Here is a 14,585-nt window from a genome sequence, read left to right as displayed (position 1 = left end):
AAATTTGGCATCCCTACATAAAAAAGAAGCCTATTCAAACGTTCTGCAAAACCAAGCGTCCTCTTCCCTTCTCCTTTTTCGGTGCAACTTTACCTCCCAAGCAGAGGAAATGCAAGCGGCTACTACCTCAATCCGGATGCCTAAGTACCACTTTTGACGCACCAACCCGCCGCCCGCCCGGGTCTGGGGAATCACCCGAACCTTTTGACTTGACCTCCGAAGCGCGGAGGAGGAGAGAAGAAAAACAGCCTAGCAACTGCGCAAGCGCACTTGTCTCCATCCCGGAGATTGGTAGCAAGAAGAGACTTGAGGGAAGGCGGAGAGAGAGAAAGAGGCAGAGCGCGAGGGTAGCGCATGCGCACGGAGACCTGAAGAAGAAAGAGAGCAGTCCTCGAGCCCCCCCCCCCCCACTTTCTCCGGGAAAGACAAAAAAAAGTCTGCGCGAAAGTCCCGCCGCGCTTCGCGGGGCTCGTATTAAGCTGGCAGGGGCGCCCATGAGGTGAGCGGGGAGTGTGTGTGTGTGTGTTGTTGCTTCCTGGTGTGGGGGCGTGCCTGTGCCGGGTTTCGGCCTCAGAAGAGGGTCGGGCGCCCAATTATTATTATTTGTCCCTCAGATGTGTGTGGGGGGGGGGCGCCTGTGGGCCTCCATTCCTCTCAGGTATTCTGGGACAACGAGAGACACGGTTTGGGGTTCCGGTGTGGACGAGCCATCTCTTCAAGCAATGCTCTGGCTGCTCGCCACCCCACAGATTTCCCCCTCTCCCCGTTTGGGGGCAGGAGCCAGGGGGGCTAAAGCGGCGGGTAGGAAAGACCCGCCTGCTCTATCGTCTTATAAAGGGGTGTCCTGGCTGCCCTCCCTGGCTGGGCGAGCGAGTGGGTTCCTCTCTCCTCCTGCAACCCTCTTCCTGGCTTGGCATCTTCTCGTTTTGTTGCCTCTCCAAAGAGTTTCAGGCTCCACTTTCCGTCTGGCGCCTGGAGAGATTGGAAATCTCAACATCAAACACCCCCCCTGCTTTCTCCCCCCTCTTCCCCGGTCTTGGTTGGAATAATCCCGTGCGATTATAATAAATCTCCAGAAGTTTTGTCCGCCCCGGTGTGCTTTGTATGGTTTGTGGAGCCACCGTAGTAAACAATCCGGCGCAGGAGGTTGAATCTGGCTCAAGGTTGAAATGCCAATATAATGCAATAGAATTCGCATGTGACGGCTTGTGTGTGTTTTTCTTTCCCCGCTCCTATATGTGAAGGAAGATAATCATGTGAGAAGTCAAGCTGATATGACGACACCATAGCGAGCGAGGGTGGGTTTGTTGCACCAAAATCTCTGCTTTTCCGTGTGCAGGGACCTTCTCAGAGCACAAGCAAGTGAAGCCCCTGGGTGTCTCCCTAGCTTGTCCCTGCACTTAGAGTTAGGAACGTTTTCTTCCCAGTTCAAAAATGACTTGACTTCTTGCAACTAAGTCTACACAAGCTGCAGCATTTTTACCCTATGCTTTGGCTGACATGAAATCAGCAACAAGACAGAAATATTTAGAATGTTAATGATCTTTATGTGCTGTACACTTGACAGTTTTGTCATAGGTTGCTTTAGGATTAGCTTTGTTATCAAGAATTTCAAAGTGCTTACCAAGTACGTACTTGGTTTGCAAGTCATGGTTTGTCACATGATTTTTGAGTGATCAAATTGACAGTGTTTGTCCACAGCTTGTTTTTCATTACTCTTCACCTCTCAATGAACCATCTTAAAAGACTTTTTTGGGTTAGATTATGTTATATTATTATTATTATTATTATTATTATTATTAATATTAGATTAGTAATATTAGATTATATTACTAATTATGTTATCGGGTTTTAAATTATAATTTCCATTTCCTGAAATTATATTGGTTTTTAAGTTCTATATAAAAAGTGTTAAGATTTTAAAGTAAGCTGGCTTGCCCCGAAATGATGCTGTGATATAATTCCATGTCCAAAGGAAATCCTTTCAGTAAAATGGGAAGGAAATTCTATATTTGATCAAGACAGAGAGAGGGGAGAATCTTGTGACATCAGCAGTGACTCTTCACTGACCAGCTTTGGAGACACATCCTAGTCACAGTGTCTACCAGGCTAAGCTAAGGCTATTTTTGTCCCCAAGAATGATTAAAGTAAGTTGTAAATTCTTTGTAACTTAAAGCAATTTGACTATAGCATTTAACATTTATGCTGTTTTATATTTGTTAGTGTTGATGCTAAATAAATATTTGAAAAGTTTTTCCAATAACCAAAAGTAGTTGAACTGAAATATGTGATGGAGTGCACTTAGTGTGCCTTAAATGTTATATTCAAGCAACTTCACAGGTTTACTTGGAAATTATTTTTATTGGAATATCTATAAATATTGTAAATGAAGATGACTGATTAGCCTACTAGCTTTATATTATTTAGATTTTAAGGGAGGAAGTTAGTTTAACTTAAGAGCTTTGAGCATAAATATATGCTTCCTACAGAGTACCTGAAATAACTTGATTAACTTTGATTTTATTATATTTCATTATATCCATTCCAGTTGCCCAATTTGACTTGTACTCTTCTTATTCGTTATTCTGATTGCATCTAGGCTAGACTACTGTCATGTGCTGCATGGGGTCTGCATTTGAAGAATGTTCAGCTGATCAGTTTGTAGCTGCCCCATTGCTTCTGAAAGGTCATGCAATCTGAGTGTATAACACTGATTCTGTACCACCTTCACTGGCTGCAAGTGGGCTTCCAGGTCCAATTTAAAATACTAGTTGTTACCTTTAAGGTACTAGATGGCTTGGAACCAAGTTATCTTAAGGATTGTCTGCACATATATTAGCCCACTCAGCCCTTGAGGTTGACCTGCTTCTAAGGTCCTTCACAAGAGGACGGGGGGCACAAAAGCTAGGGGCTCAGTCGTGGTTCTGTTGTGGAACTTCCTCCCGTGGGAAGTACATTTGGCTGCCTCCTAGGCTGGTTTTAAACAGGATCTATAATCCTGGTGTTCACATCTGTTTTTATGGCAGTCTGTTTTTAATAAACAGTGGTACCTCGGGTTACATATGCTTCAGGTTACATAGGCTTCAGGTTACAGACTCCGCTAACCTGCTTCTGGTTAAGAAATTTGCTTCAGGATGAGAACAGAAATCGTGCTCCGCGGCACAGCGGCAGCGGGAGGCCCCATTAGCTAAAGTGGTGCTTCAGGTTAAGAACAGTTTAAGGTTAAGTATGGACCTCCGGAACAAATTAAATACTTAACCCGAGGAACCACTGTACTTTTAACCATTGGTGCTATTTTACAACTGACTTTGTAATGAATTGTTTTTATTTTATTTTATTTGAATTATTACCCATTTTATGATGACTTTATGTTGTAAAGTGCTTTGAAAGGCAGCTTAAAATATCTAAATAAAAAAATGTTACTAATTTATTTTACGAAGCTATGCATTTCTAAAATGGAATTCGTTTTAGAAAATCCCGCATCACGGGAGTTGTACAATTCACAGTCAAAGGATTGTGTAAGTCTGAAATGCTTTGCATCATGGACGCCAACTCCAGGGGGCTGAGCTCTTTTGGCCCTCGCCCAATGTTTGGGGGTTGAGGAAGCCAAGTGGGTCTTCCCTGGCCAGCTCATTCTCTTCCTGTTGTGGAAGGCTGCTGAGTGCTCCTCCCAAAACATCATGTGACATTGCCGTAGCACACTTGACACCCCCCCAGTCTTTGGCACAAGCTGGCACCTTTGCTTGGGATTGTGACTTTATGCAAGTTTTGTAATGGAGCTAGTCAGATATACCATGGTTAAGGAAGAGTGCTCAGTTCACCTATAATGCCAAGCCATAGTTAAAACAAGTTTATAAGCATAAAACAAGGTTATAAGCAAAAAAACCTCAGATAATACAGGTGAAACTCGGAAAATTAGAATATTGTGGAAAAGTTCATTTATTTCTGTAATTCAACTTAAAAGGTGAAACTAATATATGAGATGGACTCATGACATGCAAAGTGAGATATGTCAAGCCTTTATTTGTTATAATTGTGATGTTTATGGCGTACAGTTTGCTAGCAGTAAAAGCAAAACAAAACATAGTTAAGTTGCTGGACTCACACAACTCTAAGCCACAGTTTAATAAATCATCGGTTTAATCATGCCTTGATTTCTTCTTTTTCAGCAGCCTAATTTGATAGAAGCATACAACCACCTTTTTACTGTTGCTGTTTTAAAGAATTGGTAGTCAGAAATTTCTTTAAATCTACTACAAATTGTTCATGATCTACCAGTAGACTTGCCCTTGCTTAATTCAATGTATTCTACATAGGCGCAAGAGGAGAAAACTCTTACCAGATTCAGCCTTAGAATGGACAGTTACTTCAAAGCAGCAGTCTCAGATTTGGACAAGCTACTTGATGAATTTGAGCAGAATACTGGTTAGTTTTTACTTCATGCTTCTATTTTGTGTGAGAGAACAGCATGCTTAAAGTGGATTGTAATGAAGGACACCACTGGTGTATATGGTGCTTTACAGGACCTCATTCACCATATTACTGTGTTCCCGCTCCCAAGGAGGTTACAGTCTAAAACAGACAATGGGGAGGTGTGGGGAGACAAAGGACAGGAAGAATGTGGGCCAAAAAAAATTAGCCTTTTATTAATATTTGTTTTTGATGCCGTAGGAATGAGTGAGCTTGTGTGTGTGTGTGTGTGAGAGAGAGAGAGAGAGAGAGGTGTAATGAATTTCTAACAATTTTAATTTTTTTTTCAGATGAACTTGAAAACAACAAAATTGTAAATCCACATGATTCCAAATCTCACTTTCTTTCTTCAGAATTAGATTACCAGCAGCCAAAATTCCTGGGACCAAATGTGCAAGAAAATATTAGCAGTTGTACCACATCAACTGAGCTCTCATTGTCTAGTCAGACTACAAATGTAGCAAACTTTGAACTGAACACTGAACAGAATGAGAAAAATGTCACTGGGTTAGATCTTCTGTCTATGGTGGATGGTGGTTCTTCAGATAAAAATCAATCTTCTTGCCTTGGGCGATGTAGCATACCCGTCTGTGATCTTATCAGTGACACAGGTAACTTGAGCCATGTGAAAAGTAATTCGGAGTGTATTCAAAAGTTGCAGCCAGGTGACTTTCAGACCAATACAAGCTTGCTTACTGGTTTTGATTTATCATTGGTAACAGCCAATGCTTGTAACTTGTCTGTTGATTATAGTGCGGATTCTGGCACACATCAACTGACTGATGAAGATACAACACTGTATAATAAGGAAGATGGCACAACAGAAAAACAGAGCCAAGTGACGCTAAAGACAGACAGCCTTTCTGAAGCAAATGTAGTGGAATCTGGTGGGGCTCAAGAAAAGACGGGAACTTTGGGTAACAATGAAGTAGTTGATCAGATAGAACAAACTACAGGCCTTGAGAGAGTATCAGCTTTAATAGCCCAACTAACGCCAACTGTACAAAGTTCCAAAGATGAGCTAATGTGTGAAAAGCTGCCTTGTAAGTTGTTAGTAGATGAAAATAGTGCAGAAAGTGAAACGATACATGGAGAAAGTGGCAAGCAAACTATTTCAAAAGAAGATAAGGTTGAATCTGAAACATCTAACCTGCCAAAGACACATGGCTTGAATAACACCAGCATAATATTGCCTAAAGAAGAGACTTTATGTGCCTCCCCACTTCAAATTGATAATATGTTAGTATTGGATAAAACACCCACCCCTGTGGAAAATATCTCTAGTGCAGAAGAGGAAACCAGTGCAACTGCAAACATAGTTTCAACATCAGAGGTCTCTGAAGATGTACAGACTTCATTGTCCTGTCTTCCACTTGCTGTTTCTATATGTGGGTCACTAGTTTCAACTGATGACACAAGTGGAAAAACTGCTCAGAGTGAAGCAGCAGATGTCATTAGTGATGTAACTGTGCACACAGAAAAATATAACAATGGCCTTTCTAAAGAAGAATTGTTTCACAGAATAGAAGCTTCTGAACAAGATGGAAATCTAAACAAACCCATTCAGTGCTGCCTAGAGAAGCCTGCCTTTACAGATAGCGAGAATGTGGGTTTTGACAACATTACTAGTAAATGTGATCTTTTCCAATACCAAGACTCTGCTGCTACTTCTAGTTCTTCTTTGGTTACTGAAACATGCAGCAGTGTTTTGCCCATTGACATTGGTGATAGAGCTTCAATTGATCTAGCTATCGAAGAAGACATTATTGGAAGTGATATGCTCATTAGTGATGCTGAACTTGATGCCTTCTTAACTGAGCATTGTTCTGAAGTGAGCCATTCAAAGCCTCTGGAAGAAGATACTGATGATGGACTGTCAGAATCTGATGTGATTTATGATAACTTAATAGATGCAAACAAACTGAATGTCAGAAGTGATACTTTACAAGTAGAAACGGAATTTAAGAAGAGGGAAGCTTCTGTCAATAACAATTGTATAGTTTCCAATTCTGAACCTAGATTGGGGATTCTGGTGGGAAAAGGAACACGGCAGGTTCAGCAAGAGACTTCAGATCACATAAGTGAAACTGCAAGTGAAATTTCAGACCTCGCAAGCAGCCAACAGATGGTGCACAGTGGAGGTGCAAGGCCAAAACAGCTGCAAAACTTTTCACCAAAATCCAAACTCTCTTCTGAGCTTAGTAGTCCAAATAAACTTGAGAGTGAGCCCCAAGTGATAAATTCCACAATCTCAAATACCTCTCTCTCAGATACTAAAACCTGTTCTGAGTCAAACTTCAGATTTAATAATGCTGACACACAAAGCTGCTTGGAAAACAAAGGTAGTGTCTCACCTGTGATCTCGGAACCTGCTCAAGTAGTAGAACAAGCTGTAGTCCCAGGGGACAAGCAGCCATCCTGGGTTCCTGATTCAGAAGCACCAAACTGCATGAATTGTCAAGCCAAGTTCACATTTACAAAAAGAAGACACCATTGCCGTGCTTGTGGGAAAGTAAGTAAACCCATTTTTAAATATCTATCCTAGTCCATATGTCTGCTCATCATAGAAGTTAGAAATAAGTATTTATCCTTCTAGGTTAGCATTTGCTTTTATTAACACCATTCCCATCCTTCCCCTCCCCCAAAACTGGCTTAGTTGGGATGGAAACAGGCACTATTAAGTGCTATCAGCTTAAAGTTTTAGTAATTGAAAATGCAGTCAAACAGGCTTCAGATCCTGGTAACTGAAGAAATAATATATAGAAGGAAAGAAAGACACAATCTGTATTCTAGATAATCATTAAGGTTTGCACACAATCTTTAGTTTGCAAGTAAAAGTGGAAAATGTTGATCAAAAGCAGCATATAAATGTCCCAGTACTTGCTACCCAGTGCAGTCTTGAAAATCCAGCCTGTGCTGGGGAGAGAGAAAACTATGTTATCTGAGCACAGCTTGCCCTGCCATATATTAAAAGCTAAATGTGGGGGGAGACCATAGACTGGTAGAAACATAAGAAGGTCCCTGCTGGATATGGCCAAATGCCCCATCTGGTCCAACACACTGTTCTCATAGTGGCCAACCAGTGGTCTGGTATCCAAGATTCTGTAGGATTTCGTCTCTTATGTAATCTTTGACCACCACCTCCAGTACTCCCTTCAATATCCTTCCTACAAAGTTTGCATCCATAGATGAGTGCCTCAATGGTTGTTTTCATTCCACCAAGTTTCTGTTATACCCACTATATCTGTCCTCTCAAACCAATCACTCCAACTCACCCATCTTGGACCCAAGGCCTTGAGCATTACTAGAAAAACAGTTTCTGTCCCAACATTATCTGTGGTACTTGCATTTTAGTCTGTGTTGCTTTGTGCTCCCTGAATTGCTGTTATGTGCCCCATAACTCTTGATGCCTAGTTCTATACTCCTCCATTTAAATGATAATAAACCTTTTCACCTTCATTCTGGGGGAAGGTTTGTTCCAAACGCGACCCTCCTTGGCTCCTGTCAGTTTCACCCCACAATCAGTTTGAAAATTGTTCATGATTTTAACAGCTTGGTTGCATCCTGGTTAAGTGGAGCCCATCCAGGTTTGATTTGTCCCAAAGGTACCCTACTGTTTAATAAATCTAAACCCCTTCTCCTGACACTACTGTCTCATTCATGCATTGAGATTACACAACTGTTCCTATCTAGCTGCCCCTGTGTGTGGCAGGTATTATTTCAGATAAAACTACTTTGAAGGTCCTGGCTTTCAACATTCTATCTAGCAACCTCAATTTTGCTTCCAGGACCTTCCAACTACATTTCCCCATGTCATTGGTGCTAGCATGCAGTACTACTGCTGACCTCTCCCCAGCACTATATAGCAGGCTGACTAGATTACAAATTGCATCTACACACCCATTGCTATGTTCTTAATGATTGCACCACCCAAATCCAAAATCCTTCTCACCCCAGCCCTTCAGGATGAGTGTGCTCAGCACAAGAATATACCTTTTTTAAAAGTAATCCCCATTCATTCTTGGCCTGGCTTTTGAAAGTTGGATGAAAATAGAGCTGAGCTCTCAAAATGAAGCATGACCAAGCCCATTGACAGATTTTCCCAGAGTTAAGAAATCCTATCTTCTGACTACAGATGTATGAAATACGTTGTAGTATTTTATAATGACTAGGCACTATGAACTTGCTCAAGGCAATTCATTATCTTTGAAAATATATTTGGAAGTTGATCTAGGCAGGTTTTGGTTCAAGATAAGCTCTGTACAATCTGATCTCTTTTCCTAGACCAGAACATAAAAGAGATTTCTCCCCCCCCCAAAAAAAGTGTCTTCCATTCCTTCCCCTCTCCATGGGCTGAGTGGCAAATTTGAAGCTATTCCACTTTATACTTTACAGCAGCACCTCTGTAGTCAGATGCAAATAATGGATGGCTCACTATATGGGTTGAGTATGGATTTAATTCTAGGTAACTTGTTCATAGTATAGCATTTCTCTTGGTGCACTACAGTGATTCAGAATTGTTCAGAGATCAGAGTAAGGCAATTCATGCTTCAGTTTTTGTTTGTTCCTGAGTTGGGCATAAATAGATTCTACACAAATGTAAGGTTTGTTGTTGTGGTTTTTTAAAAAAACCTCTCCACTAGATGTCAGTGTTGTGCTATAGAGTTAATTTACAGTATTGTGATCTATGTAGGGGACACGGGTTAAACCACAGAGCCTAGAGCTTGCCGATCAGAAGGTCGGCGGTTTGAATCCCCACAACGGGGTGAGCCCCGTTGCTCGGTCCCAGCTCCTGAAACCTAGCAGTTCGAAAGCATGTCAAAGTGCAAGTAGATAAATAGGTACCGCTCCGGTGGGAAGGTAAATGGTGTTTCCATGCGCTGCTCTGGTTTTACCAGAAGCGGCTTAGTCATGCTGGCCACATGACCCAAAAGCTGTATGCTGGCTCCCTCAGCCAGTAAAGCAAGATGAGCGCCGCAACCCCAGAGTCGTCCGCAACTGGACAGAACGGTCAGGGGTCCTTTTACCTTTATGTTGCAAAAACTGCACTTTGGAAAGACAGGTACTAAAATTGCAAAATAAGATTGTTCATATAGTATTAATTCCCCCACCCATTTGTGTCTTGTCTAATTAGTAATATGTTATTTAAACTATTTTTTAGATTCATCATATTAATATAGCTGCTGTTCTAATCTAGGTTTTTTGTACAGCCTGTTGTAATCGGAAATGCAAACTTCAGTATCTGGATAAAGAAGCAAGAGTCTGCATAAGCTGCTATGAGTCCATTAACAAAGGTAAAAATGATTTAATAAAATTAGGAGGAAGAAAAAAGGTAACTGGAATAACTCCTGAGTATTGAAACAGTCTTCCCAATATGAACAATATTTCTATTATAAATTGTGCTCAGAAACATTTGTAATATATCTGAACACTGCATAGGATGAAGTTAACAGGAGTTGCATTCATATGTTATATTTAGAAATTTTTAAAAGAAATAATTTTTAAGAGTGCTTAATATATTGGTCATACTGCCTCTTAGAACATAAGAATAATTATGCTTGATGAGGCAATTATCTATCTGGTTTGGTATTGTGACAATGGCCAACCAAGTGTCCTATGGAATTTCCCAAGAAGGAAATTCTGTTGCTTTTTTCTGGCTGCTGATAGTTGGAGAGAGAATGAGTCTGTATACATTTTCTTTGCTTCCCTATTTACCCCCCCCCCCCCGCAACCTCATAGATTGCTGTGAAAATTAACCTACACCTACCTGATACTGATGCCCTTGCCTTTGCTTTCTGTATTGCCTAGTCTGCATAGGTCTCATTCTTGTGCTCTGTAGGCCTTATTGGAATGATCTATGCAATTTAACATGTTGGGCTGTACACAGAGACATCCCTATGCAAATATTTGAGTATAAGATACCAACATCAAGAAGGGTAGTATGATACAGATAAATTCCTATGCGTAGTGAGGAAATAACCTGTATAGAACTACTGACTGTGTTTTTCAAATCCAGTAAATGTTGCCGTCCTAGTTAAAATGAAACTGGGTGTGATCCTAAACTCACCTTGGGGTATCTCTCAGGACCCCTCAAGCCTGTGTGTGAGAAAAAGGGAGAAAGGAGAAATATCCTACATTTGTGACATTTAAACTTTTTAAATTTTGTTTGTTAGCACAGGCACTAGAAAGGATGATGAGCCCAACGGGTCTTCTGCCCAATTCTGGTACCTCTGAATATTCAACTGTTTCACCTCTGCAGGAAGCACAGACAACCGGTACACCTAATTTTCCTTCTGTTTCATTACCCACGTCTGTATTTAAACAGCCAAATGGTGATGGTAACCTGAAGGACTAAATTTACTATCGGGGCCTCTCTAGACAATTATAGGATAGCACAACAAACTTGCAGCTGATGTTCACTTGTGTGGGATATGCATACTCTGTTTGGGTTTGGTTTTCAACACTCAAACCATGATATGTTTGGGGGTGAGGGACAGGGAGCAGGAAATGAAATTTCTTGCTAGCAGTGTTGCTGCAATTTGAAGTGATGTCAGCAAAGTGGTGACTGATAAAGAGTGACCCATGCTATGTTTTAACCTGAACTTGCAGAGGAGAGAATTTTTATTTTGAGGCAAAAATGTCAATAAGCTCCTTGTTGGATTATCTCACATCTTTAACACAATGTCTCCAGACTTTGCCTTGAGACATAACCTGGAAAAGGTGAAGAGAGCTCCTCTAGGCTAGTCTTGAGACAAGTCTTCCATGCAAGCCTCTTTATTTGCACACCTGTGTACATCTTTTTCTAGATAGTTTTGTGCATCAATAGTTAAATTTACTAACTGCAGAAACCTCATGTCTTGGTATATTTGTGTTGAGATATACAACTGTTCATCTGATCTTTTCTGCTTCATCATAATCACCAGAATAAAAAGAAAACCTAGAAGGCACAAAGATCTCACTCAACCCACCTCACTAAAAAAATAAGCAAGGAAGATGCCACATATATACCTAATATCCTCCAAATTAAGTGTCAAATGCCTGGGTAAAAATAAACCTTCCTTCTTGACAGCTAAAGTAGATAAAGATGGTGCCAGGCATGCCTCTCTGGGGAGATGATTCCACAAGCGGGAAACCATTACTGAAACAGCCAGTACTTGTGTTCCTCCACTCCATGCCTCCCTTGGAGTAGACATACGGAGAAGGACTTCAGATGACAATTGCAGAGTCTGGCTTGCTTCGTGTGGGGAGAGGAAGTCCTTGAGATACTGGCTGAAAACCAACATCTTGAATTGAGCCCATAAACTAATTGGTAGCCAATGCAGTCATGGTAGCATTGGTTTTATATGTTCAGACTGCCTCATGGGAGGCACTTTGTGCTACTGAGGCCACTCGAGCCTCGCCTCAAATGACAGTAATGGATCCAGAAATACCCACAAGCTACACACCTCCTTCAGAGTGTGACCCTACCCAGAACAGGCCAGTTCCCATCCAACTGTTCTAGGAAACTGCCCACTAACAGTGCCTCAGGCTTACCTGGATAAAGCTTCAGTTTATTGACTTTCATTAAGTCTCCATTCCATTATTGAGGGAAGACATTGATTGCTATGTGTTGTAGTAATGATTCTAAGTGGACCGCTTGGAAGTGTTAGGTTTTGTTTTATAAAAAATAAGCAAGGGATCCTCATTTATTTCTCTTCCTTTTAGGGTTGTGCCCTAAAGAACAGAAAAGAGTTTGGTTTGCAGATGGTATTTTGCCTAATGGGGAAGTTGCTGACACAACAAAATTGTCATCTGGAGTCAGAAGATCCCCACAGGAACCATATCCCGTAAGCCACAATTTATCATAAATTGTTCCTATGTGTTCTTAAAAATAAGAAGTGGACATTTCCCATCCAGGGTTCTGCATGTTAGAATACCCTTCCCTCTGCCATATATGAAGCATCATCCATCAATTGCTTCAAATGTCTGTAAGAAAAATGCACCCTGTTATTACCGAATTCCTGTTTTATTATACTGTTTTACTGATTTTCATGATGATTCTGTTTTATAACATTTTTATTGTGTTTAAAAATAGGTGATATATTGTTTTATTGCTAAATGGCTATGTAACAATGCTCTTTTCGTTTTTTATGTTTGAAATGCTTGTACAGATTTCACATTGTTGAATTAAGTGAATGTTAGATCTAATTGAATAACTTTTTTCATAGGTTGAAAGTTCAACAAATGACACTGTTTATGCAACTGATATCAAACCAAAGGATGAAATGCATATTGCTGGACAAACTGAGAACTTCAGTTCTCCTCCTTTTGTTCCAGAAGAAGATATTTTGTCCCCCGTAGGACAACCTGAGTTGTCATGTAATTCTGACAGTCTGGTTCCTGCTATTGCTGAATTCCCCACTATTGTTGAACCAGTAAAGCATCCTGTTCCTGCCACAACAAATGAAGCTAGTGATGTAACTGTTACTCCATTAGATTACAGGATGCTTTGTGGTGTTGAAAACTGTGTTAGCAAGGAGATCAGCCTTATTCCTGAGGATAATGGGTTGCCTCCTCTTCTGCTTGCAAGAGGAGAAAAAGGAGAAGGTGAGTTTCCTCTTCCCAAGTAGTTTTCCTGGGAAACGTATGTTTTCTAAAAATGGGAATGTTTCTCAGTGTAATGTGCTATGTTGCATTGATTTTGCAATTTAAATGTGTATAATGATATTGAGAATCATAAGATATTAATAAAATCAATTAAAAGGTAAATGTATAACATTGAAATTAGAATATAAAGAAATAATATTGTCCTTATTGGCACATAATGATCTGGCTTAGTGAGAATGCGGAAAAGGTGGGGCTTTCTGGAGAGGAGATTGTAGCTGCTTTGCTCCTCCTCTGTTCTGCTGTTGTGCTGAGCTAAATCATGGTTTAGCTTAGCATGTCATCAGAACTGGGGCTTGTTGCTTAGCTCTCCAGACAAATCATGAACTATAAATCATGGGACAAACTTTAGTCTGCAGCTCATTTTACTGGAGAAAGCTAAGCCACAAGCCCAGACTAAGACAAACCATGGCTTCTCACAACGCAGCTGCAGGATAAATGGGGAGAAATAGAGAGTCTGCAATCTCTTCTCTGGGAGCTTGCATGGCTGCTTGTTTACAATAAGCCATGGTCTGTCTTGGCATTATGTGCTGACTGTGCCATCAAATCCAGATATGCTCACATCTACTGCTGGACCGTTTTTCTGATTAAAGTGTTGTATTTTGCAATGAGAAATTGCTTTCCTCCTGCTCGATGTAAGAAAATACCTTCTGTTGAACTAATAATGTTCTAAATTTTCTTTAGAATCCTTAATAGAAGAACATCCTTCTCATAAGCAAGTCACTTTACTACTTGAAGAACCTAATCCACTAACATTCATCCTGAATGCAAATCTTCTTGTGAATGTCAAGATACTGCCTTGTAAGTGGTACAAAAGGAAAATGGCATGTAAATGTGTTTGTTTGCTGCTATGAAATATGAACCAACCTGTAGGCTTAAATCTTTAGTTTTACTTGAGGCTTTTTTCCCTTTACTCTTGCCTTCTACCTTTTAAAGTTATTTTGGAAATAGGTATCACAAAACTCATTCCCCCCCCCCTTTTTTTTTATTGGGGCATGACCCCGGACATATTTTAACACTTGCCCAGGGGAGATGTCATGTATAAATTTGAAGTGTTCTAGGCATTTTTGGTAGGAATACATTGAATTGGTAGTAATACATTGAATTAAACAATTATTGGTTGAAGTTGGATTATACTACCTTTCAAATAACTATCACATCAATAAAAGTTAATACCTTTCTATTTTGAATCTTTGTGGCTAATATAGCAACCATCTCTAAACTAGGGCTTTTAAATTTTAGAAAATCTTATAAAAGTCAAGTAAATAGTTCAATACAGATGGTGCTATACAACTGTCATATTCAGAAAAGACCCATTGAAATAAATGGAAATACTTCAGTGAGTTTACACTTCCCTAACATTGAATATAGCCTAGACTTCCTAACGTTAGTGTCTTAGTTACTATGCAGAAATATATACATATATTTAATATCCTGCATTTAACAATAAAATATTCTACTGCTTAATTTTA

General features: G+C 40.2%; 1 protein-coding gene across 3 annotated transcripts in view; it reads left to right on the top strand.

The window, feature by feature from the left end:
• The first annotated feature begins 333 nt into the window (after positions 1-333).
• The window catches only part of ZFYVE16 (zinc finger FYVE-type containing 16), a 28,379-nt gene continuing 14,127 nt past the window's right edge, over positions 334-14,585 (top strand). Inside the window, exons 1-9 of one of the 3 annotated variants that reach the window (XM_079995296.1) lie at positions 334-499; positions 1,245-1,298; positions 4,317-4,425; positions 4,761-6,982; positions 9,668-9,764; positions 10,644-10,745; positions 12,175-12,296; positions 12,678-13,056; positions 13,798-13,914. In XM_079995296.1, the coding sequence (XP_079851422.1) occupies positions 4,356-4,425; positions 4,761-6,982; positions 9,668-9,764; positions 10,644-10,745; positions 12,175-12,296; positions 12,678-13,056; positions 13,798-13,914 (3,109 nt within the window). In that variant the 5' untranslated portion in view covers positions 334-499; positions 1,245-1,298; positions 4,317-4,355. The remainder of the gene's footprint in view (positions 500-1,244; positions 1,299-4,316; positions 4,426-4,760; positions 6,983-9,667; positions 9,765-10,643; positions 10,746-12,174; positions 12,297-12,677; positions 13,057-13,797; positions 13,915-14,585) is intronic. The other 2 variants (XM_079995297.1, XM_079995295.1) reach the window with 2 other exon arrangements.

Source organism: Podarcis cretensis (assembly GCF_951804945.1).
Source record: "Podarcis cretensis genome assembly, chromosome: 11".
Lineage (NCBI taxonomy): Eukaryota > Metazoa > Chordata > Lepidosauria > Squamata > Lacertidae > Podarcis > Podarcis cretensis.
Note: the sequence above shows the minus strand (reverse complement) of the source record. Positions and strands in the feature narration are given on the sequence as shown.